This window comes from Candoia aspera, chromosome 1 (assembly GCF_035149785.1).
Source record: "Candoia aspera isolate rCanAsp1 chromosome 1, rCanAsp1.hap2, whole genome shotgun sequence".
In the NCBI taxonomy this organism is placed as follows: Eukaryota; Metazoa; Chordata; class Lepidosauria; order Squamata; family Boidae; genus Candoia; species Candoia aspera.
Window position 1 is genome coordinate 79,491,215 of NC_086153.1, and position 23,705 is coordinate 79,514,919.

General features: G+C 39.8%; 1 protein-coding gene across 3 annotated transcripts in view; it reads right to left on the reverse strand.

Moving 5' to 3' along the window:
• Positions 1–2,389: 2,389 nt before the first annotated feature.
• Positions 2,390–23,705, reverse strand: part of PACRG (parkin coregulated) — a 281,659-nt gene continuing 260,343 nt past the window's right edge. For all 3 annotated transcript variants that reach the window (XM_063307761.1, XM_063307770.1, XM_063307753.1), the window contains one exon: positions 2,390–2,718. In XM_063307761.1, the coding sequence (XP_063163831.1) occupies positions 2,558–2,718 (161 nt within the window). In that variant the 3' untranslated portion in view covers positions 2,390–2,557. The remainder of the gene's footprint in view (positions 2,719–23,705) is intronic.

Consider the following 23,705-nt stretch of genomic DNA (forward strand, 5'->3'; position numbering starts at 1 on the left):
AGGCAAAACTGAAATCCTTTGGCCACATAATGAGAAGACAGGACACCCTGGAGAAGATGCTGATGCTAGGGAGAGTGAAGGGCAAAAGGAAGAGGGGCTGACCAAGGGCAAGATGGATGGATGATATTCTAGCGGTGACAGACTCGTCCCTGGGGGAGCTGGAGGTGGTGATGACTGACAGGAAGCTCTGGCGTGGGCTGGTCCATGAAGTCACAAAGAGTCAGAAGTGACTAGATGAATAAACAACAACCAAAAACAACAGCAAAAACTAAGCTTTAATATGCACAAATGGGGACAATTCAGGCAATATGATATTTCATTCACTTCAATGGGAAGATAAAGTGTTGCTTAAATCTTGCCCAGTTAATTCCACAGAGCAAAAAAAAACCTTAATTTTGGCTGGATGACAGCCACTTTGTGTCACTTTCTAGTATAAATAGTGTTTTTAAAAAAGTACAAAGTCAGTTGTTATAAATACCAAGGATCTTCATATCATCATGCTTACTTTCAAACATAGAACTCAGCCTGTGATTCCAACTAATAGCACTGTCCATCCATGCCATCTTTTTCCTTCATTGGAAATGCTAGTTCCGTGTGTGGGCAGGTACAGAAGTGTTCTATTGTGACACAGCATTGGTGATGATCAAAGTACTCCATTTGTAGGAATGTCCCCTGCATGGACCATCACAAAAACCATGCCAGAAAAGTTATACCCCTAGGATTTTTTTATTGCTTTGGCAGCCTCAATAGGACAAGCCACCCTAATAGTTATGTTACACCCTCTGTTGTGAACATATTAAATCTTCTGCGACTGGAGACTTTTAAGCATGAAGAAAGAGCTTTGCTGGCCTCATAAACTCACACAATATCTCTGACTGTGGTGCTGGTAGTTCTGTATCAGAAGTAGGGACAAGCGTTTTGCAGAGAGGAGTTGGAGCCCACACCGCCATTGCAAATACAGCACAGACTTAGTGGGTGGATGGGGAATGATGGCTGCAAAATACATTAACACCGTTGTTCTCAAAACCAGAGAAGCGTTAGTTGCTGTGGTGGAGCTTTTCTTAGGGTCTAACGCAGGCACTTCTTCAAACTGTGCCACTTTTAATCCAAAGGCCGAGAAATCTTATTCTGATTTCTCCATTGTTATATTGTTTCTACAGCTAAGGCTGCCTAGATATAGTTCAACTACATCTTTCATCCACAGCTATTGGTGGTGCTGGCCAGGGGTGCTGGCAGCTGGAGTTCAGCAACATCTGGAGAACCATATGTAGCTTGCTCCTGAGTTATGTTGTGCCTGTGAAAAAAATCTTTATAAACATTTTTTTTAAAGACCCTTATTTTTGTCATTTGTAAAGAGCTCTTAAATTGTGCTGCACCTTTGCAGAAAAACCCTATCACCTTGATGTGGACAGTAGCACTGGCAGCTTTACCATTATCTTCCTTTCTATCCCCCATCTGATTTGCAATCTTTTATGGGCAGGGATGGCAAAGAGGGAGGCACTTGATTCTCTGTGCACAATCTTCAATGGCCATGGAATTGGGACACTGCAGTATCCACCACAGCAGGCATATGGCTTTGGCAGAGAGATCTGCCAGGCAATTCTTTTTGCTACATCTTGTTTGGTATAACTCCCAGCATCTACCTTTATTTTGGGAACCAGATCCAGTTCGCAAGCTGCCAATTCACTAGCCAGGTCTATCATATATAAGAGAAAATATTGTGCCTGTGCATCATAAACGTGGGTGGGTGTGTATGCATCAACTTACAGAAGCAGTGGAAATCCCGGAGAAGTACCATAAATTGCCAGTCACAAAGATTTAGAATTCTTGCAAACACCTATTGACTTTCTATACAGACCACAGTACAACACTGTTCCTATAAAATTTTGCTTGAAGGCTGATATATTTTCCTCTCTTGCCATGCTATTTAAAAAAAAAAGAAGGAAAGAAAAAAAAAGAAATAAGAAGGCATTCTGTTTTTGAAAGAGGCAAACACCTGGAAGCTCGGATGACACATGTGTCTGACTCATTAATTACATTTATGAAGGAGCTTTCTAATGGGCTGCACAAAAGTCCCTCCTGTAATTCGTAGAGATGCTCAACAGTTTTATTGTAAGTCAGAGCCCATTATTCTGCCCAGCTGCTAGAGAACCACTGCTGAACGATTGTTTCTCCTATTGAGCAGTCAGCATAAACTCTCCTTGTTACAGCCTGGGACATCGCCTCCAGGGCAAGCAGACACAGAAGAGCAATTACCGAATGGCGTATGAAAATTATAGTTTTATTGTCCGTACAAATGAAGGTTTGACTCTGACACCCGCTCCGCTCTGCTTTTGTGATAAAGAAGCAATTCTTTCACCAAACAAATAAGCACAGCACACCATTGTAATCCAAGAAACAGGCACTATTTATGCATTGGAAAGACAGGCTCACATTTGTACTAATAGAGTCTAAGGTCCCAGAAGCTGCTTTTTTAGTAGATTGGGGGTAGGGGTGGGGGTGGAATGAGTACCAGAACATTAGACAGAGCTGGAAAGTGCTAGTGGCATCATTCTTGTTAATTTAACAGGCATGACTGATAAGTTGGGACCATGTACTTTATATTTATGTAAGCATCTTCACCACCATAGCGCTCAAAGGCTTCCAGTGTCTCTTGAATCAAGTCTCCAATATTTTCTCGCTTCTGCTGGCTATAGTCAATGCCATCTCCAGAATTAACTGATTGAAAAAAAGAAAAAAGAAAAAAAGAAAAGCATTAGATTAGCAGGTCTCATTGCATCTAACATAACCTTTTCTCTGCTATGTATCACAGGTAGTGTATATTAATAGTACATTCATATGGTGACTACCTCATTCTTTGGTACCACATTGTTGCATTCAACTAGAAATGCAGGAAGTGTCCCAAAACAAAAACAGTTCTATCTTCTTGCAAGTCACTCAGAGAAAACCTCCCAGGCAAACTTCAAAGTTTGTTCCAGCCATATTGCTGACAGGAGAACATGTTCTGCCATACTAACTTGGTGTGTATGGCGACGTGGATGTATTGAAGGAGTACATAGGCTAATGAAAATTAGAGCCACCTCAAATACATCTTAATGCTGTAGATTTTGCCTGAAATCCTAGGGCTCCATTCATGGAAAGAAATGAAGCAATTTCTCTTACATAGGTTCAAACCTAGCTGCTAGGGCAGGGTTTCTCAACCAGGGATCCATGGAACCCTTGGGTTCTGGCGAAAGGTCATTAGGGGTTCCCTGGGAGATCACACTTCATTTAAAAAAATTATTTCAAATATGGGCAACTTCACATTAAAGAGCTAAGTTTCATTCTTTATTTTTAGTTTAAGAAAATGGTTAATGCATATATATACAAGCCTACCCATGAAACAGATATAATAATTTTGTAACTTCTGGCCTATACTTGAGCCTGAATTTCCCCGAGACCTGAAAAATATTTCAAGGGTTCTTCCAGGGTCAAAAGTTTGAGAAAGGCTGTGCTAGGGGGCTGCCCAATACCTAAGTATCTATTTTTGGGGACACTGCCATGAATCTGATACTTCATATCCATGCTAAAGTTTTGGTCTACATTCAACCTTGCTGAATAATGGGTTGATACTGAGGCAGGTTACTAGATCTGAGTAAGGCCAAGCCTAGAAACAAAAGAGAAGAGAGTAGGATATTCTACTATGTTAACTATATTAGTATAAATTGCCAGCGAATTGAGACTATTGCCAAAAAAAGTTGGTGGGGAGACTCACCCAGAAAGAAGATAAAAATTGGTATTGATTTGCATAATGTCTGTATATGCTTATTTTAGTGCATATGTGTAAATTCAGAAAGAAATGTTATACTGTCCATCTTTGCTGCTGTCTCATCGTCCTTTAGCTTTGTAAACCAGATCTGGTTGCCATATTGTACAGAAAAATACATCTCACTGGAGTAAAGAAAACACTTTACTCCAGAAAATGGCTTCTGCCTCTGCTCCATTTGCTCATTTTTTCGGGATAACCTTAAGGGCATTGCTTTTCCCAGTTTATTATCTTTAAATTGGACTTGGATAGGATAATCTTCAGATGGAGAAATGTTCCCAGGAAAAGACAACACATGGCCATCCTACCCTCATTAACACTACACTTGGCTTCTTCCTGCTTTCTTAACAAAATGGATTATATTAGAATGCTCTCTGTGCTACAAGGAAGGTTCTGAGTCATGAATTCATTTGGTTCTAGGTGGCTGAATGGACAGGTTTCAATCTCAAGATCTGAAGCTGCTTTCTAGCTTACGTTTTATGAGTGAAGTGCAGAGAGATGGATACCTAACAGATGATTCTGGCCCCTGCCAAACACCAGATCTATTTGTGTAGTGAGGCTGAGCTCAAGATTGCAGAATTGGCAAAGAAGGTGCTGTGTTTGTTACAAACACTTGTATTGAAGAAAATACAATATAATCTCAATTTAACCCATTTTTTTTCTGAAAAAAAGAAACGTGTTGAATTAAGTCAAAGTAAAAAATTTGAAGTTCTATGTGAGAGCAGCATTTTCCATCTATTCTGCAGTGAGGCAGCTCATGAGCTTACTGGGAACACAAATTTGAAGCAAGATAACATTCAAGTAAAAACATTCTAGATACTGGTGCAATTATGTAACAAATGTAAAATGTAGACAATCTTCTTCCTGGGATTTTGATGACACATATGTATTTGAAAGTAGGTCTCAAACATATAGAAAAGTGGCATTGATCCCAATGAAACCCAAATGGCTTCTAAATTAATATTCCATACAGTTTCAGTGGTGGTCAGTGGCACCACTCTGGAACAACTAGTTCATAAATCATGGCCATATAAGGGAGCATCCTACAACTCCTGAAGCAGAAGTATATTCAGAATCATACCAAAAATAATTTGGCAATAAGCACTGGATGATTTAGAAGTTTGGCAGCAAGATACTGACTTTTTCAATCCCTTATAACCCAGTCTGGAGAGGTGTCTGCTGGAAGGTTATTTCATGGCTCATGTGACATTAAGTGAGCTCACTTTTGTTAATAGCAGACAGGTGTCTAAACCATAAAACTCAACAGCTCTTCTAACACAATTCATCCATTCCAGTGGCAATATTAGAAAAGCCAACGAAACTAAGAAAGAAGCAACATACTGTAATCTTTTCTGTCTGGGAGCTGCAGCTAAAACTTTTCTACTTCAGGTAACTAAAAGTTTAAAAAAGTAAACCCTGGACTTGAATAAAGGAAAACTGTAATGAAAGAAAACTGGCAACCTTCTGTATCTAAGTGAAGATCCTAACCACTATGCTATTTCAAGAGGGGGAAGGGAGGTAGAGAATTAGAGTGCAAGATAAGCATCGACTGGGTTGCAGAGGCAACCCTGTCTCTACAAAGTAGCTGATATATTGTTGAGATTAGCCTGCAACCAACTGAAATGCTGTAGCTCTAGCTCAAATGGACAGAAGCACTCAAGACAACATAAAAGGGAGTATTATGTCAGAAGGGGAGCAGAGAAACACATCATAAGGTTGCTTTGAAGGTGAATAGGGGATTAATAGAGGGTGGTGCCAATTGTTTCTGCTCCCCAGAAACAATTGCCTGCCCATTCTGGCAATAAGGCAACTGGGCAGTGAGGATAAGTCCGGAGTCCCCTATCTAGGTTAGCTATTTAAACTTCATATTGCTAGGACTGGTGATGGACTCGTCCCTGGGGGAGCTGGGGGTGTTGACGACCGACAGGAAGCTCTGGCGTGGGCTGGTCCATTAAGTCACGAAGAGTCGGAAGCGACTGAACACATAAACAACAACAACAATTGCTAGGACCATACAGAATCAGGCATTGTTATAAATATTTATTCTTCCAGAAATTCAACCCCACATTCAAGAATTAACAGCAAAAGCTTCAGCGATTTTAAATTGCTAGATACATTTCTTCATTGTAGACTAGAAAGAAGTCATATATATGCAGAAGGTCATAAGGGAGCAGAATATAGAAATCAAATCCAATATCTCTGCAACTCCCAGGGTTTAAATCTTATGCATTTTCATCCTGTCCTTTTGAGTTAACAGACTCTTAGCCACTCTTTTCCCATCCTTGAGACTGGAGTGGACCTACTCAGCATTTAAAAATGCCCTTCTCTGATCTGGTTTCTGCTTCAACCCTTATATATAGTAGAACTGAGGAACTGAAAGCCTAGACCCTCACGGCTGGATCTAATTTCAGTGCTGTTACAAGCAAATAAGCTCTGGCTACATATTGGCCCTGGAGCCAGTCACTTCTGCTACATGAAATTATTATACAGTCTATATCTATATCTATACCATCTATCAATAAAGCTAAATTGTATGAAGATGGTTTAGTTCATGGGCCTTTAAAATGACATATTCTCAACAGAAAATATTTCAGAATTAGAAAAAAATATTGGTAAATATATTGAAGTAGAACAAAGAGAGTCATAGGTGTCATAACACATAAGTGCTATGTCACTGCATCTTCTTCATGTTCAGATCTTTAAGTTTCCTATTTAGGGATCATTTCCTTGGGTATGGCATTGACATCACTGATCTGTTATGAAAAGAGAAAGGAAAAGTATACATTTAGGGCTTGAAACTTCAACAACTTTTTAAAAAAGCTGAAGTTCAAGGACACATTGGCTCAAGCTTGAAGATTACATTCTAGTTATAGGCACACCACCGGGGGTGCTACAAGAGTGCCAAGCTGGGGAATTCTCAAGATAGACCCCATTCTCTCTGCTCTGCAAAGTTGGGTGTTGATGGAACAGGGCATGGCCTTTTAAAAACAGCAGGCTTCCAAAGCTAGATGCATGTTGTTTTTAAAATCTCAAATTAATTATGTTATGCCTGCTTCAGTCTGAATACACCCAGTGCTGTCATTATTTTGGTGCTGGTGCTGGTAAAGGAGGAGGAGGAAGAGAAATCTCACTGTAGAAATCAGCTCCTTTCGAGGCTGGGAGCTGCATGCGGGCCACAGGTTGCTCACCATTTGCCAGGGGGCTCTTTTGGTGCCAATATCTGCCAAAAAACATCCAGTCCTTCAGCCTTCCCAAAATATTGTGAGGATGAGCTACTGACAGTTCCTTAGATCCTGGTAATGGATTCCATTCTTTTTTCCCCAAAAATATTAGCTAGTAAAGGTAAAGGTTTCCCTTGACGTAAAGTCCAGTCGAGTCCGACTCTAGGGGGCGGTGCTCATCTCCGTTTCTAAGCCTTGGAGCCGGCGTTGTCCATAGGACACTTCCGGGTCATGTGGCCAGCATGACTCACGGAACGCCGTTACCTTCCCGCCGAAGCGGTACCAATTAATCTACTCACATTTGCATGTTTTCGAACTGCTTGGTGTGCAGGAGCTGGGATTAACAACGGGAGCTCACCCCGCTGCGCGGTTTCGAACCGCCGACCTTCCGATCGACAGCTCAGCGGTTTAACCCACAGCGCCACCGCGTCCCATTATTAGCTATTTTACAGGAAAAAAATATATTACTTCTGCATGTATGCATTTGAGGGAGAGGGAATTAACAAATACTTTGATTATACCTATAGTGAGATGTGGTAACAGTTTGTTCCTGTCCAGAAAATTGCAGAAAGGATGCCGGAGTAGCAAAATCACTCTAAAAGATATTACAGCTTGGAGGATTGAATAAAGAACCCAGTAAAAGAATCTGACATTAAGAGAATCAGCATAAAGAATGGCACCAAGTGATGCTCAGACGATCGTTACCGACAATGTATGCTGTATGCCAAGCTCCTACCCTCAAGACAGCTATTGTTTTCTCTAATTTCATGACCCAGTTTATAAGCAACATCGCCAAAAGGAGATTTCAGCAGAGAAGTCACCCACTAAGCCCACAATAGCTGCTTTGCACAGCTACAGGAATTAGCAAATTTTTAAGGCAAAGATGGGAATGATTAACCCATTAGGACAACATCCACCCCAGCATTTGCCAGCACTCGACAGATGAGTCATACTGATTTCCTCAGCACACCTAAGGCTAAGTATCTAGTCATAATAGTAATTAGAATGAAAACATGAAGAGGGGAGAGGAGAAAAATTTGCCACCGATGCACAACAGTTTCAGTCTGCCTGTCTCTCGTGTAATGTTATTTCTGTGTTATTTATTGTATAGCGAACATGCGGATAACTGAAAAGAAATAGCTGTCTGTATGATGCCAGAACCTGGATTGGATTCAAGCTGTTTACTGAAGTTTCCCTCAGTGGCAGAGAATTAATCAACATGAAGAAAATTTGGGAGGCCACATCTGTCATGCCATGCTCCCAAAGTGAAATGTCTAGCAGACACAGCATGAAGCAAAGGATCTTGTCCTAGGAAGCAGAACGATTATTATTACTGTGCATAGGAACAGGTACTCATTCAACACAAAACAAAACTGCTGATTTAGAAGACTGGAATTAGAAATAGTGAGAGCTCAGATTATCAACGATTTCTAGATTAAGGCATCAGGGTTCTGCCTGTTATTACCTGAATAAAGGTGCTTATTATACTTAAAGGTGGCTTGGGTTTTCTTATCTCTTAAGAGCTGTTCCAGATGATGAGGTAAGGCAATCCTTAAATGGGACTATAGAGAACCAATAGGAGGCAGTGGCTAGCGTTGGGGGATTTGTTGAAGAGACATCCTTTGCCGTTGCTATTACCACAAGATGACATTTCTGCATCAGTACACTTCATGTACCTCCTTCCTCCTTGCAGGGGTGAAACAATATGTTGACTTGCAAAGTAATCTTTAAATTAGAAATTTTAAGTTGCATAGCACAGCATGAGCATGTTTGGGATAAAACTGAGCTTTGGCTCCACTTCTGGCACACTGACTAAAACATGCCCAAGATGACCAATATTATGTCCTTACTGTTAGCAGGGAATGTTGCATGTGGCATGAGTGTAACTAAGGCTCATAACTGAGTTTACTCTTTCAAAAAAGCATTATGTAAAAATGTCAGTTAATCAAGCCAGCATGGGTAATAGAGAACAATATTCATGGGGCGATTGATGACTATGGCATATGGAAGATTGTGACTTGGAATGTAAGAGGAGTATATCATAAAGAGCATGAATTAGTGCCTTAAATGAAAGAAAGTAAAATAGGCATATTATGTGTTTGTGAAATTAAGAGAAGGTAAGGGTGTAATGGATCTGAATGAAAGTGATCTGGTCTTGTGGAGTAGAGTTCATGAGTAAATGCAAAGAAGTGAAGGTGTGGCTTTAAGAATAAAATAGTTAAATTGTACATCAAAAAGTAGGCAATGCTGTCATCTAGAAATAGGTGAGTAAGAAAGTTAGAAATCACAGGCTGATGATAATTGCATATTATGCTTCAATGAACAGCACTAATCAAAGATTCATAGGTGACTTTGGGGGAAAATTGTGCAACATTTTGAACAAATGAGATGGGGTGAGGAATCCTTCTGTTAAATGCCATGAATAGATGGGTAAGAACAAGATGAGAGAGTACAAAAAATACTAGGCCATTTGGAGATTAAAGAATGAATGAGAATGATGGTTTGGTGAACAGGATCAATATTATAGAATGCCACAGAAGTGTGTTATGCTAATGGGGAGTATGAAAAAGCTTGGTAAAATAATGATGTGAAAGAGGTTGTGGAAGAGGAATAATGCACATAGGAGAAAGACTGCTGTAAAAATGAAGATAAGACAAATACCCTGTACAAGGAGAAAAAAAAAGATAATTGCAAAGAATATAATAAAAGAAAACAAGAAAATAAAAGAGAAAAATATAGATCAATATTGGAGGAAATAAAAATATGTTTCAGAAATGCATGAAAAAGACTAAACAAGGAAGCTCCCACGAACTAACAACTTAAGAAGAAATCTGATGAAATTATTGGGGATGAAACTAATAGAAGGGAGGGTTGGGAGGAATATTCTCTATGGGAATGAGAGTGAAATGTTGAAGAGTAAAAATGAATCAAATGCTATAAATGTCAGTATCCAAGAAAAAGTTGATTAAAAGTTGCTAAAAGCAAAGTGAAAAATGCTGCAAAAATGTTGAAAAATGTAAGACTGAGGGTGTAATTGGTGTAACGGGAAAAACGTTAAATGATTAATCCAGTTTGCTCATGGAGTAGCTGTACAACTTGCTTAATGTGTGTGTGAAGGCTGTATCTGTGTCTGATAATTGCAGGAATGCTATCATTCTTATCATAGGGATTAGTTTGTTTAGAGCAACTAGAAGGTCTGTAATAAAATTTATATTTCATTTCATTTCATTTTTATAAATAACTCAAGGCGGCAAACATACCTAATACTCCTTCCTCCTCCTGTTTTCCCCACAACAGCAACCCTGTGAGGTGAGCTGGGCTGAGAGAGAGGGACCGGCCCAAGGTCACCCAGTCAGCTTTCATGCCTAAGGCGGGACTAGACCTCACCTCAGCTGAAATGTTATGAGAGGTGACACTGAGCAAAATTTCAGAGATATAGCATGGCTTTATGCCAAGGAGGGAATGTGCAGATCAGAGATTTGTTCTTCAGCTATGTATGAATATAGGAAATGTATTAAAACTTTGTGGATTTTGGAGTTGGAATTGCTTGCTGAGTGCCATAAGACTGGCATATGATGGAAGTAAAGCATATATAAGAATAAATGGAACACATAGTTCAACACTACGCAAGTAGTAACAGAACAAAGTGTAAAATTCCACTCATTGCTTAATGTATTTATGGACAAATGTATAAAGGACCTGTGGTGCTGTTAATGTTGTTTCAGCTGTGGATGTGAACATATATAAACTTCTGTATGCAGATAAATCCACGTTGCTGCTGAGAATCTAAATGGTTTATAGAGAATGTTAGATTGCATGAGGAGTGAGGAGCATGGATCTAAAAATTAATGTTTCATAGACCAAGGTAGTCATATTTGACATGGAAAATGGACTGAAGTTGTACATAAATGGCAAAAAAAAATGAAGTAGATGAATTTGTATACCTTGGTATAATTTTTACCAAATAAGGAAATAGATGGAAAATCTTTAAGATGTAAAAAGATAGAAAGACAGTGGGTAATATCTGGTTTCTCAGGAGGAATGAATATAAATTAAAAATGGCTATGTGTAGAAGTATGCTTCTGCCCACTTCTTATATGGAAATGAGAGTTGAGTATGTCAGATGACACAAAAGTTAAATGCAATCAAATGGGTTACTTAAAAAGTGGATGTAATTAAGCAAGAAGAAATAAGGTTAAGTATGAATGAGTGATGAATGAACATGGATTGAATTCAAAAGTCAATGACCAATACAAAAGAAACAACAAATGGAGTGGTTATAAAGAGACTGAATGAGGATATAAGAAGGAAGAATGAAGGGGTCAAGATGAAGGGGAAGACTAAAGGAAGGTAGATGGATGAAGTTAATGAGATCCTCAAAGAGAGAAAAGTGAGAAGTTTAAATAACAATGTCAGTGTAGAAAGTGGCATACGAATGTGACCGAAGCAAGGATGGTGTGCCAGGATAAAAGCATATGGAGAAGTACAGTAAATGGATTGGTGTAAATTAGATTTGGTTCTGTTCTCCAGAAGTTCCCACCCCCCTTTAAAAAAAAAGAATTGGGAATGTCTCCTCCTACCCCCTTCAGGCATCAATATTTTTTTATCATTACAGTGAAAGCCAATTTACAAATTGCCTTTTACCGGAAAGGAAAAGGAACAAGAAAAAGCAAGGCTGAATTGGGGCATAATATTAACAATATTTTTGTTGTCCTTTGTTGTCTCAGTAAGTGGTTTCCTGACCTTCAGAATGCATTTAAACTTCTATCCCTTTTTGGCTGAATTTTTAATAAAATGAGTAGTGGGATTCAAGAAAGGAAAGGTTGAGAATCATTGGTTTAGATTAGATCTTAGTGGAAAAGATTGCTGTTGGACTTAAGGCTTGTTAGAAGGAAATAAGTTCCAGTACTGAATTAAATCTGTTCATATCTACAGAAGTTCTTTAGAGTGAAAATGTACTATAGATATTCTTATGGCATATTAGACTCTACTTATAGCAGTGACAGTTGTCTGTTCAAGATGTTTAAACTTTTGGATATGATCAAACATCTGTTAAATCAATGATAGCATACTTGACCTTGCAACTGACTTTTTCTCAAGGTTTCAGACATCATGGAAGAAATAAATTGAAACTGGAATGATTGAAAGTCAGAAAACTCACCTCCCAAGATTTTAATAGTTTGAGCCTGCCTAGCTTCTTTTTGAAAAGAAGAAAATTCAGAGAGACTTCTGAAGAGCCTTTGAAACAGGCAGCAGAGTTCCAGCTTAAATACTTTTGTTAACAAAGACAGGAGCCCAGATGCAAAAGTCATTTAACCATTTTAGTGGAGAAACTACCTAGAGTTTCTCTCTCATTCTCATACCTCAGGTGCTTAAATATTCACTCTCACAGTCATCTGCACCCAAATCCATTCTAGTTAAACATATAGCCATACATATAAAATGCTCCAGCTTCTTGAATCCAGTCAGTTTAACAGCCATATGAATACATCTAGTACCTAGGCAAGATGTGGTGCTAAAACACACTTACTATCACACATCTTCGACTGGCAGAAACCTCTTTTCACTTTCCTACTGGCCATTAGGAAGAGTCAATGAACAAGAGACACTGTTGATATTTATGGACTGAATAAAAAAATCCGTTAATTTATGAAAGGTTAAAGAAGAAAAAAATATATTATCTTTCTTCCTGTAAACCATCCACATTGCTCTTTTAAACAGTATGACATGAGGACATTTCCTTCTCATGATAATCAACATATTGAATATTCATTACTTGCATTGCCCCTTATACTCTGTCACTGATTCTCATATCAGTCTAAACTTATCAGTTCAAACAACAGTTTAAGCAATGTTGATCAGTTTTTTATGCTTATCCAGCTTTCTTAATTTCTACTTGAAGTTTTGTTATGGAAAAAATTGCCTTCTAAAATATATCCAGATGTTGTAGTTAGGTTTATCTTAGCATCTAAAACTGTTTTTCCAAAAGGAGGGGGGGGGGAAATTACTGGTGGCAGAGCCGATTATTTCCATCAAGAAAAGTGTCACCAAGTTTCTTATTAGTTCATGTAGCTGAGTCTTCACCACCATAATTAGCTGGCTCTGTAGAGATGGAAACAAAGCAGTCCAAAGCAGATTTTCCCAGTATGTTCCCCACCACCATCACCTCTTCTGACAACCTCCCTCAACTGGGCCTGATTTTCCTCTTTATTCCATTATTTATCCTTTTCCATTATATCAACTTTTCCCTTCATGATTTCTCCCTCTTCCCATGTCTGCCTCTTTCACACTGCAGATTCAAAGCACAAGAAATCCAGCCAGTTTCTGCTTAGGTTTATTCCAATTCAATCAGCAGAGCTAAGAACACTTGTGTACATCACAGTTTTCACTCCCTTTCTACTCCACTATTGCTCTTCAGTTCAATCAATTTCATTGTTTTCCAGCCTTAAAATGCTTGAGAACATGAATGCTGAATTCTCCTTCCAAATGATCAGGGTTGTTGTTGTTTTTTTAAATAATGTTTTGCCCCTAAGCTGTCGCAGCTCCTCAGTAGCAAAAGCCCACTTGCCTCCATTCCTCAAAAAGGAAAATCCTAGAGTCCATCTCCCATTCACCTTTTCACTGTGTGCATTTACAACAATATATACAACAATATAAATAAGTATTGGCAATTGTTAAGGGGAAAGCTGACCTTCTCTGAAGGAACCATTCCTTTTGCTTTTGTTATAAAGCCTCTGCTAGTCGTGATACAGGAAGGATAGCCTGAGAGGTGGCATTTTTGCAGCCAGGCACTATTCATGATAGCTTTAACCATGGTTATAGCATACAGTATAAAACCTCTAGCTATGTGTGGAGAAGGTAGCCACGCCGTTAGTCCAGAGGCTGGAAAGTGGGTGCGGCATGTGTTACTGCTTTAGAACAGTATTTCTCAACCTTGGCCACTTTCAGATGTGTGGACTTCAACTCCCAGAATTCCCCAGCTTTGCTGGTTGGGGGAATTCTGGGAAGTTGAAGTCCACACATCTGAAAGTGGCCAAGGTTGAGAAACACTGCTTTAGAAGCAAGGAAAATCAAGCCGAGCGCTTTCTTTACCAGGATTATGAAACTGACTAGAAGTCCAGTAGGATTAAGACCGTGTTTGCGATAACCCCTGCTTATATAAGTAAGGACAATCGAGCAGGGCAGGTGTTTTTACAGGTATTGTGAAAGTGACTAGAAACTGATGAGGTTTAAGATCAGCTTCACTGATAGGTTTCCATTATTCCTTTCCTAGAACCGATTGCAGCAGCTGGAGAATCCAAGAGCTGAGGAGGAGCATGTGCTCAAATGTTGTGAGGCATGGAAAAAGAGGAGCAAACCTAATAGGTTTCCCACAACCGATGGCATTTGTGAGGGAAGGAAGGAAAGGAAATCCAGCTTGTGCTGCTTTTAAAAAAAAACTGATGCAGGCCTAGGAAATTTTGACTTGTCCCTCAAAACAAACCAGTATCTTGGGGAACGGCAGCTGGTTGAGCATTGCATATGGAAAGTCCTAAAAGTACTTAATTTTGGCTGAAGGGTGCATGTAACAAGTGAATAGTCACTCAAATCCCTATCTCTGGAAGGAAAGTAGAAAAATAGAAGCACGTGAAAATGTAATCCAAAATGCATAACTGTATATAGCCTTCTGTTGACTCATGTCATGGTATCATCTAGCTCAGTCACATCTGCTACACCTGACCAGAGGCTCTTCAGTCTCAGGTAGAGATATTTAGCATGAGATCTCCTAGAGGATACCTTTTAAAAGAGAGAAGCAGTAATCAGGCACAGAACGGGGTGGACTAAGCCTTGCTGGCTCCCATGAAGGGGATCTCTAAATGCTCCACCCACAACCCTGTTTCCTTCCCACAACTTCTTCACAGGAGTTAACAGATTCAGCAGTGTTACCACCAGCCACTTTTCTTCAAAGAAATCCTTCTCAGACCTGGTTTACTCAGGAGGAAGCAAGTAGTAATTCTCCTTCTTTTGGTAACTGTCTGGATGGGAGTTATAGCAGTGCTCCCCCATCCTCTCTCACGCTCCTGGGTTCTGACTCTATAGGATGGGATATACTTGTGGGACACTCTCTGGTTAATTGGTTGTATGGATTTCAGTAACTCAAGAGAAGAACTGAATGACTTGCAATGTTCTGGTAACAAACTGAGTGCATCTGAAAGTGTTTCAATCCTTGCAAATTGCTGTTGCTTAAAGCACCCTGTCACTTCAGAATCAACTAAGGTAGCAGCAGTTATAGGTAGGTTTTCATCTGCAAAAACCATTATTCAGATCAAAGGCAGTTCTTTTTAAGTCAGAACTTTTCTTTTTCTGTTTTGTTTTAAACTGGGGTGATAAAACTGAAAATAACACTCCAGTTTAAGATTTATTTATTTTTTTTTAAAAAAGGGATCTGATATTAGCAAACACATTCATCTCAGGAAAAGACCAATAGGGGAGGAACAAAATCTTTGGATTATCATTGGAAGTATTTGCTTTTCTCCAACAATCCAAATAGCCTGCTCAGCAGGAGACAGAGACATGAAGCAAAATTCTCAGTGGCCTTGGTGCAGTGTTTGTACTGTTGTTGCAAAACAATGAAGCTAGGCACAAATCCTGCTGAAAGAGCCAGAGGGATCACGTTTTGTCCCTGTATGTTATCTGTTGGAATTTACACAAAAAGAAAGCTCATATACTAAAACTGCAAATGTTATCTGTGTGGATAAGAACAGGATGTATTTGATTGCCAGTGACTTAATTTGTGTTTGTGGCAAATTATATCTGACATTATATTCATTTACAAAAGAAATTGAATTAATTTGTAATTTAAGACACCAACGTGAAAACAATTTGCAACAAATGCTCTTTTCAGAAGATAATGTAAGACAATAGTGCAGAGGGCATACCAAGTGGCTTGAAAGAAAGTCAAACGGAATAAAAAACATTATAATTGTATTTATTTATTTAATAAATTTATAAATTATATAAATATTATTGTATATTTCTTTTTATTAAAAATACAGGCAACCTCCTTTGTGAACCGATAAAGTGGCATATATTATCTGATGATCTGTGAACAACTGCAGTATTGCTTCTTCCCATGAAGGTCAAATGGCAAGAATTTAGGCTGCAACTTCCCCTTAACTCCAGTTTCCAAAGGACTGAAACTTGTGGGAAGAAGTTGTAATGTAGATCCTTCCACGTAGCTTAGCCTTCTTATGTCATACCATCTGAGGTAGGAAGGAGGAGTATTTCCACTGGGGAGGTTTAAGAACTTGCTCTAAATAGCAGACACAACCATTCTGAAGCTTCCTAGATGCCCAGAAAGACTTCTCCACTCACAGGCATGTCTTCTGAGTCAAGAAATAGCTGATATTTCTTGAGAATGAGCCCAAAATACAAGAAAGCCATAGTAATGAAACTATCCTGAAGTTATACTCCAAATCCTAATAAATTATGTGATAGAATGAACTTCATTTTTTTTTAAGGAAGAAAGAAACCATCAACAGGAAATCAGTGTCCTCTGAGGGTAATTTTGATCTATAAAACTTTAAGTCTTAAAAAAAAAAGATGTTATTAAGAACAGCTGAGCATTTCCTGTTTGTCATAATGTTCTGCTGTCCAGAACAGTAAACTTAAAAACCTTCCTTAGGAGCTAAGAACATCTGAACTTGAGTGAAAAAATTGACTATGTAGGTATGGAGACCATTTTTGAAAAAGTACAGGACCAGGGTTGAACACTTGTAGTTATGAAGGTTAAAGAACCGGCAGCAGTGGAAATTTACCAGGCTGATTTATCTTCAAGCCAGGTATAGTCCAGACAGCTGTAATATGAGTTTCCTTATAAATCCATGGCAATAACCTTAACTCTGACCTTTGCAGGCAGGCAAAGGGGACCGGAAATAATTCTTTATACTATTTTTCTTTACATTTTTTTTAAACTGGCAAGGCATGCCTGCTGAATATAGCTTCTCTTCTGTTTTTCAACAGAAATCAATGTACACTTTATGTCAGAAGTGTGCAGCCTTCACTGGTCTAGTTATTTTAAGAGTAAAGTTGCAATAAAAGAATGATGACTCAAAGTTTCTTCATCCTGAGAAAGTCATTCATTTTCATTCCAAAAAGCTTGCAGTCAAAATTGCTTTTCCTTTCCAAATATAAATACCATGTATGCACTGTTTACCTTTGGTCAAATGATGATCATGTGATGTTTATTTAGAATTAGTTAAGGAAAACAAAAGTTGCTCAAAATTACTGAGAGAACTCTTGTTCACTGTCTAGCCCAATCAGCATCTTTAACATTCTGAAACTCCATAAATGACAAAACCGGAGTTCACATTATTTTCCATGTATAACCTGTACAACCTCATACTGTACATACTCTTCAGACTGCAACCCCATCCAGTTACCTTTAATGGATTTACTAGCAAAATACCTGTGTGCATGGTTTCATTTATGATTCCTTTTGTAGACCCACCCAAACATACAAAGGGGGTTCAAGGTGAAATAGCACTTTCTGCAATTTTTACAAATGTTGTAAAAAGTAAATTTAACAATGTTGATTATGCTTTAACTTTTTGCTTTCTTTTTGGATAGGTTTCTAGAATCCCTGATTAGTCCAATTAAATCATACCTTCCCCCACTTTTCTCCCATACACAGGCACTTCCTTGTATAAAAATTAATACTACTTCAGATATATGTCCGACACAACAGCAAGACATGGTCCTGGTTCTGTTCAACACAAGCCCTCCACTCTGCCATTAGCAACTCTCAGACCATGATTATGAAAGGGGTTGCAATTTAGTGACTGGGTGGGTCTTCCAAGGTATGGTTCTGTCATTCATGAGCATCAGAGTCTCATTTTTTTAAATGGGAAGATAACTTTTCAAATTGTACATCCACATCCACATCCACATCCACACAGATGAGAGACACATTGTGATATGGATGATTGTTTTAGTCAATATTGACTAGCTACAAGAATTTGTTTCCCTCCAGCAGTCCAGAAAAAAACACTCAGTTATACCACACAATGTAATCTCTTTGAATGTTCACCAGGATAAGTTTACTTGTGTTGTAACACAAAAAGGCATGTGCTGTCAGCTTAATTTACTGACTAGAAATACACTTCATTACACTCAGAAACTTCTTGGACATGCATAAGCCTGCATTTAGAATCAAAACCATTTGTGTTAACAACAATGATGTCAAACAAACTTCATCATCATCCTAGCATTTTCCTGCAGGTGCAGGGTCTGCTTTTTGCATCAATGAACACCATTTCATGTGATCAAACACAGGAACCAGGTCCAATTGGATGATTTCATGTCCATGTTGTGTCCTGCCACATTTCCTTTGGTCTTCCGCGTGAGCATTTGCCATTGATGTTAAAGTGGTAGGCAGTGCAGGCGACAGTGTGGGGTGCTGCTCATAGAATGTGACCATACCACTGTAGGCATTTTTCCTGTATTTTCTCTGTTATTGGTGCAATGCCCATCTGTTGCTGGACTGTATCATTGCTGACATGATCAAGAAGGGAAATGCCTAATGACCAATGGAGCATGTGCATCTCCATGGCATGTAAAGGGTGCTTGGCACTTTTGGTGGTTGGCCAGCACTCAGCAGCATATAGTGCTACTGGGCAGACCATCGTTTTATATACTTTTATCATGGAATTGAGAATGACCTGGGAAGACAGGGGAAGAGATGCTGCCTAGGGAACAATCAGATAAGAGGGGGAGGAGCCCAAAATCAAGTAACAGCTGGAGAAAGAAACTTAGAAAGGATCCACCCTAACTTGGCAGGTGGCAAAAAGGGTTGGGGGTAGATTTGTATTTTCAGACTTGCAAGATTCTGTTAAAGTAGCCTAACAATAAAGTAGAAGTAGTTCATCTGGTCGTGTTTCCTGTCTGCGTTACCACGGCTGACAACTTTCAATTTTAGGTGAATTGGCATATGGCTATTGCAGAGCACTCCAGTGATCTCTTTCCACTGCAGCCATGTTGCAATCATCTCATTAATGCTGCTGTCACTTTGCAGATGGGATCCTAAGTAATGGACAGCGTTTGTCTTTACTAGATCTTCGCCGCTGACCTGGATTGTGGAGGTGCTTGGGCTAGTCTTTAGATACTCAGTCTTCTTCATATTGAGGCACAAACTGAATTGGCTAAGATGGTCATTCCATGTCTGGATACAACCCTGTAGTTCTTCCCTGGTGGTAGCTGTGAGCAGGACATCATCAGTGTACAGCAAGTCTCAGGGGGCATTGTGATGCAGGTCTTGCGTGATGGTATCCATGACGAGAATGAACAAGAATGGTGATAATGCCAAGCCTTGGTGCACACCAACTTTCACAGGAAAGCTGTCAGAAAGGCCGGCAGCGTATAATACTCGACTGCTGGTATTCATATAAAGCATCTGGACCCATTTTATGAGTAGCTCAGTCACCCCATGGTCACGTAGCACTTACCATTATCAGCTGATGCAGAACATGGGCAAAAGCTTTTTCTAGGTCAAGGAAAACCAGGTGTAATGACTTCTGAAAATGAGCATGTGAGCTGCAAAAATGCCTCTGACAAAACCACACTGGTTGATACTGATTTCAACAATGTCAGGGAGGTGCAGGTTGAGGATCCACTCAAAAATTTTCATTGTGTGTGACAGGAGGCAGATTGGTCAGTAGTTGGAGCAGTCTCTCGGGTCACCTTTGTTCTTGAAGAAGAGAACTGTGATACTTATGGCCCCATCAGCAGATGCCAGAGTCCACAGTGGCATTGAGGAAGTTTGTCAGCCAGTTAGCTGCTGTGCCGCAAAGTTCTTTCAGCTTCCAGACCTCTGCTGATAGATTGTCCAGACCTGGTGCTTTTAAATTCTTCATGCCACTGATAGCTTTGGTAACCTCTGCAGGTGTAATGCACAGGACTGGGCTAGTGTTAGCTGAGCCATCAGGAATTGGTAGGTGTGGAATTCAACATTAGAGATTCGTCAAAATGCTGCTGCCTGAAATGTTTCAGGATTTTGAGCTTATCTTGCAATTGCTGTCTATGTTTGTCCTTAACACACATGTAGTGTTTAATGTCTTTTGCTGCCTTGGTGTGCATTTTTGTTAGTTGTTAGATGTTTTTCTCACCTTCCTTTGTGTCCAATTGTTCATATATGTCCTGGTAGTGATTGGCTTTGGCCTCTGTGACAGCTTTCTTTGCTGTTCTTCTTGCAGTGACGTACTTTTGCCAGTTTTCGTTGGTCTTCTGCACATACCACTTCTCACATTCTTTTCCTGTGTTTTCTGCTGCACTTGCTCCATCCAGAGCCACACCTGCTTGTCAATTTGATGATGACCTGGTCTTGTAGTGCTTAGGGTTATTCTTGCAGCCGTGGTAATGGACTTGTGGAGAGCAGTCCATGTGGCATCAGTCAAACCTGTGGTGATTGGAGGAAATGAGATACGGTTAATTGATGGTTGCCTTGTGGTCTTGTAGCTTCCTCCATTTTATTTTCTCTGGACCCATTGTGCTGCTACCACTCTTTGCATGCTTGCTGATCTTCATATTGTCAATGAGCATCTTATGTTGCGGGGCGAGGCAATCGGATGGAATGACCTTTACGTCCATGATAGCGGGGAAGTCATGTCATCGCACGAGGGCAACATCAATCTGGCTGTTGTGGTCGCTGCTGGTATAGGTGACCAAGTGGCTGACACGCTTCTTGAAAAATGTGTTGGTGATGACGAGGTCATTTGCTTTGGAAAAGTCCAGGACTTGTTGTCCATCATCATTTCGCATTACATAGCCATTGCTGCCACGACAATTGTAACCTTCCTGCACATGTCCAACATGTCCATTGAGGTCACCGCAGAGAAGTAGCAAGTCTTCTTGCAGGCATGTACATACACAGCTTTGTAGTTCCATCCAAAACTGTTCTCTTCTTCGTCATATCCAGTTTGTGGGGCATAGGCCAAGAAAACGTGTAATCGATGGGTAGCAACATTGATGACAGTTAACATGAGGTGGTCAAAGTGTTGATGGACCTCATCAACATGGCTGCACAGATCAGAGCCTACTATGATAGCCACGCCTTTATTGTTGGACACACTGTGGTAGATTAGTTTGTATCCTTCACTGATGTCACAAGACTTTTGGCCTTTCCAATTCATTGCTTGTATGTACATGCTATCCACCTTGCATCTCTTTGGCATTTCTGCAAGTTCACAGTTGCATCCAGTCAAGGTGTTGATGTTAATGCATAATCGTGATGTTGAGCTAGCTTCTTTAGCCAGTTCCGCCCTTGAACAGGTAGCCTTTGCCCACTTGTCACGGTGGTCAGGCGAGGCTGATGTGTATTGCCTCCAGGGGATACCCTAGCATTGTTTAATGTTGTATATGGTTGCTGAGTCATTAGTTGCAACAAAAAATTTACCAGCCGGCTTGTTGCCCAAGCCTGATGTCGGTTGGTCTGTGTTCAGCGTAGCCCCACCCTTATGGAAGGGTAGTTTCCAGTGGTACCAACAAGGAGGAACAGAATGTTAAACAAACACACTACCAAATGTTTTGTAACACTAGTTCTGATAGGACCTTAGAAAGTGAACTTGACCATCTCAAATACATTGTTTGAAAGTAATACTGTGCTACCCTTTCCCTGGGCAAATCCTGCAAAATATCTGCTCATGAAGAAGCTTCTGTTGGATGAAGTGTCCTAATATTCCTCCTACTCAATTGGTGGAATTGCAATTTCAAATTCAGAGGAATAGCACAGTGAGACTTAAGGATGAGTGACAAATGAATAATAGTAGCTGATGCAAAATGGTATATGGAGGCAAAAAGCCAATTAATTATATTTGAAAGGAAGAAATGTACAATGTTGAGACTACAAATTCATGTTCCAAAACAGAAACTTAGCTTGATTCTTTCCTGCCCATTTTATTTATTACTTTTTTATTATCACCCAAAATTACACAACTCTGGTCCTTTGCCCTTAATTCCTTGTACTTTTAACAAGTTGCTTGACAGAAATGATGATTTTAAAATGGTTTGGACTACTGTGGGAAAGTAATCTGGAGCTCCTTGATGAGAATGCTACTGCTGACTACCAGCTCCAGATGTGTCTTGCAGGAGGACCTCCAGGGTAGAAGGAGACCCTAGGACTGGCCCTGATTTTCATAATATATGCATTTTGTGGTTTATGTCATTATGTCAAATTATTTTTTCACTAAGAATTATTGACCAAAGAACAGTATCAATAACACCAGCTCTTAATGTCCCAGGGAAAACAGACAGTCCGTCTCACCAAGAAGACATCTCCAGATCAAGAGATAGAAAAACCTATCTTTCTGGCCCAATAAAATGTTGGAAAAACATGAGGGACTTTGCCTGTCCATCAGCAGGATATCTCTCCAAAAGCTAACTGGAACAGGACCAAATTCAGTGTGGGGAAGATAACAGCAAAAGAAAGACTCAGTTTGAAAATGGGCTGGATCCAGTCAGGGGCTGCAGAAAAAAAAATTCCAGAAAAAAATTCCCCAATGCCTCCCTATGGGAGAGGCAGCTGGGCAGCTGCTTGGACTGCTGGTGACATCCTCCCTTCTCCCTTCTAGTCACATGATCCAGACAGGAATATACATAGTTCACTAAGTGCTTCCCAGTGCACGTGTACACACATTCATACACACTGATGGAAAGCAGAAACACACAGACACAACATACTATTTTGTTACACAGAAAAAAGTACAGATGCTTCCTATGGACACTTTTGGTAAATAGGTTGGAAAGAATTCCAGAAGTCATGCTTTGCATGCTTTCTCTACCTTGTTTAAAGTTACAACAGAAACCAAATACCCCAGCCTCCACAATGATACTGCAGTTTCTGCTTCACCTCAAACAGAGCAGCCATCACGCAGTGTTCTTATACTTTAATTACTTTTGAATATAAATGAGCAAACAAAGTAATCACAAATCCAGCAAGAGAAAAGGCTATGCTTCTATAATTTTCTGCTATTCCAGGGCTAAGAATGTCAATTTTAAAATTCAAAGAATATGTAACATATTACATATTCTTTGAATTTACCATTTAATGGCAAATCTTTCAGAATTTTGACTGAACTGCACATAAATAAAGGCAAATGAAGTAGAAGAGTGTTTGTCATGGGTGGGGCAGGGGGCTAGCATGGTTTAATCCCAATTTAAGAGGGACCTGCTGGTTCAACCACTGTGGACTATCTAAGGACTTGGAAAAGTCCAAAAGGAGGGCCTTTTTTTGCTTGTGTTGCCCAGCAAAGAGGGCTACCTCTAAGCCTAATTACCACAGCCACTATAGGGTTTAGATCATATACAAGTTAAGAATCTGCATATTCTGAAATCAACACATTAACACTGGCTATACCTGGATGGCATGAGGAAATACCTATTTTTGCAGGAAGTGAATACAGTCAACACAGTGGTATGACAGAGAAAGCAAGAAACAGAAAGTACATTGGAGACTCTAGAATCCCACCTCCTCTTTCCTTCTGCTTCTACCTCTCAGGAGAGTAATTTAGAAAGCCTAGAACAGCATGGCTGGCTCGGGAATTCTGGGAGTTGAAGTCCACATAGCTTAAAGTTGCAAATGTTGAGAAACACTGGCCTAGAATCTCTTCCTTCCATCCTTTCAAATTGGCTCCTCTCTCATTCCAAAG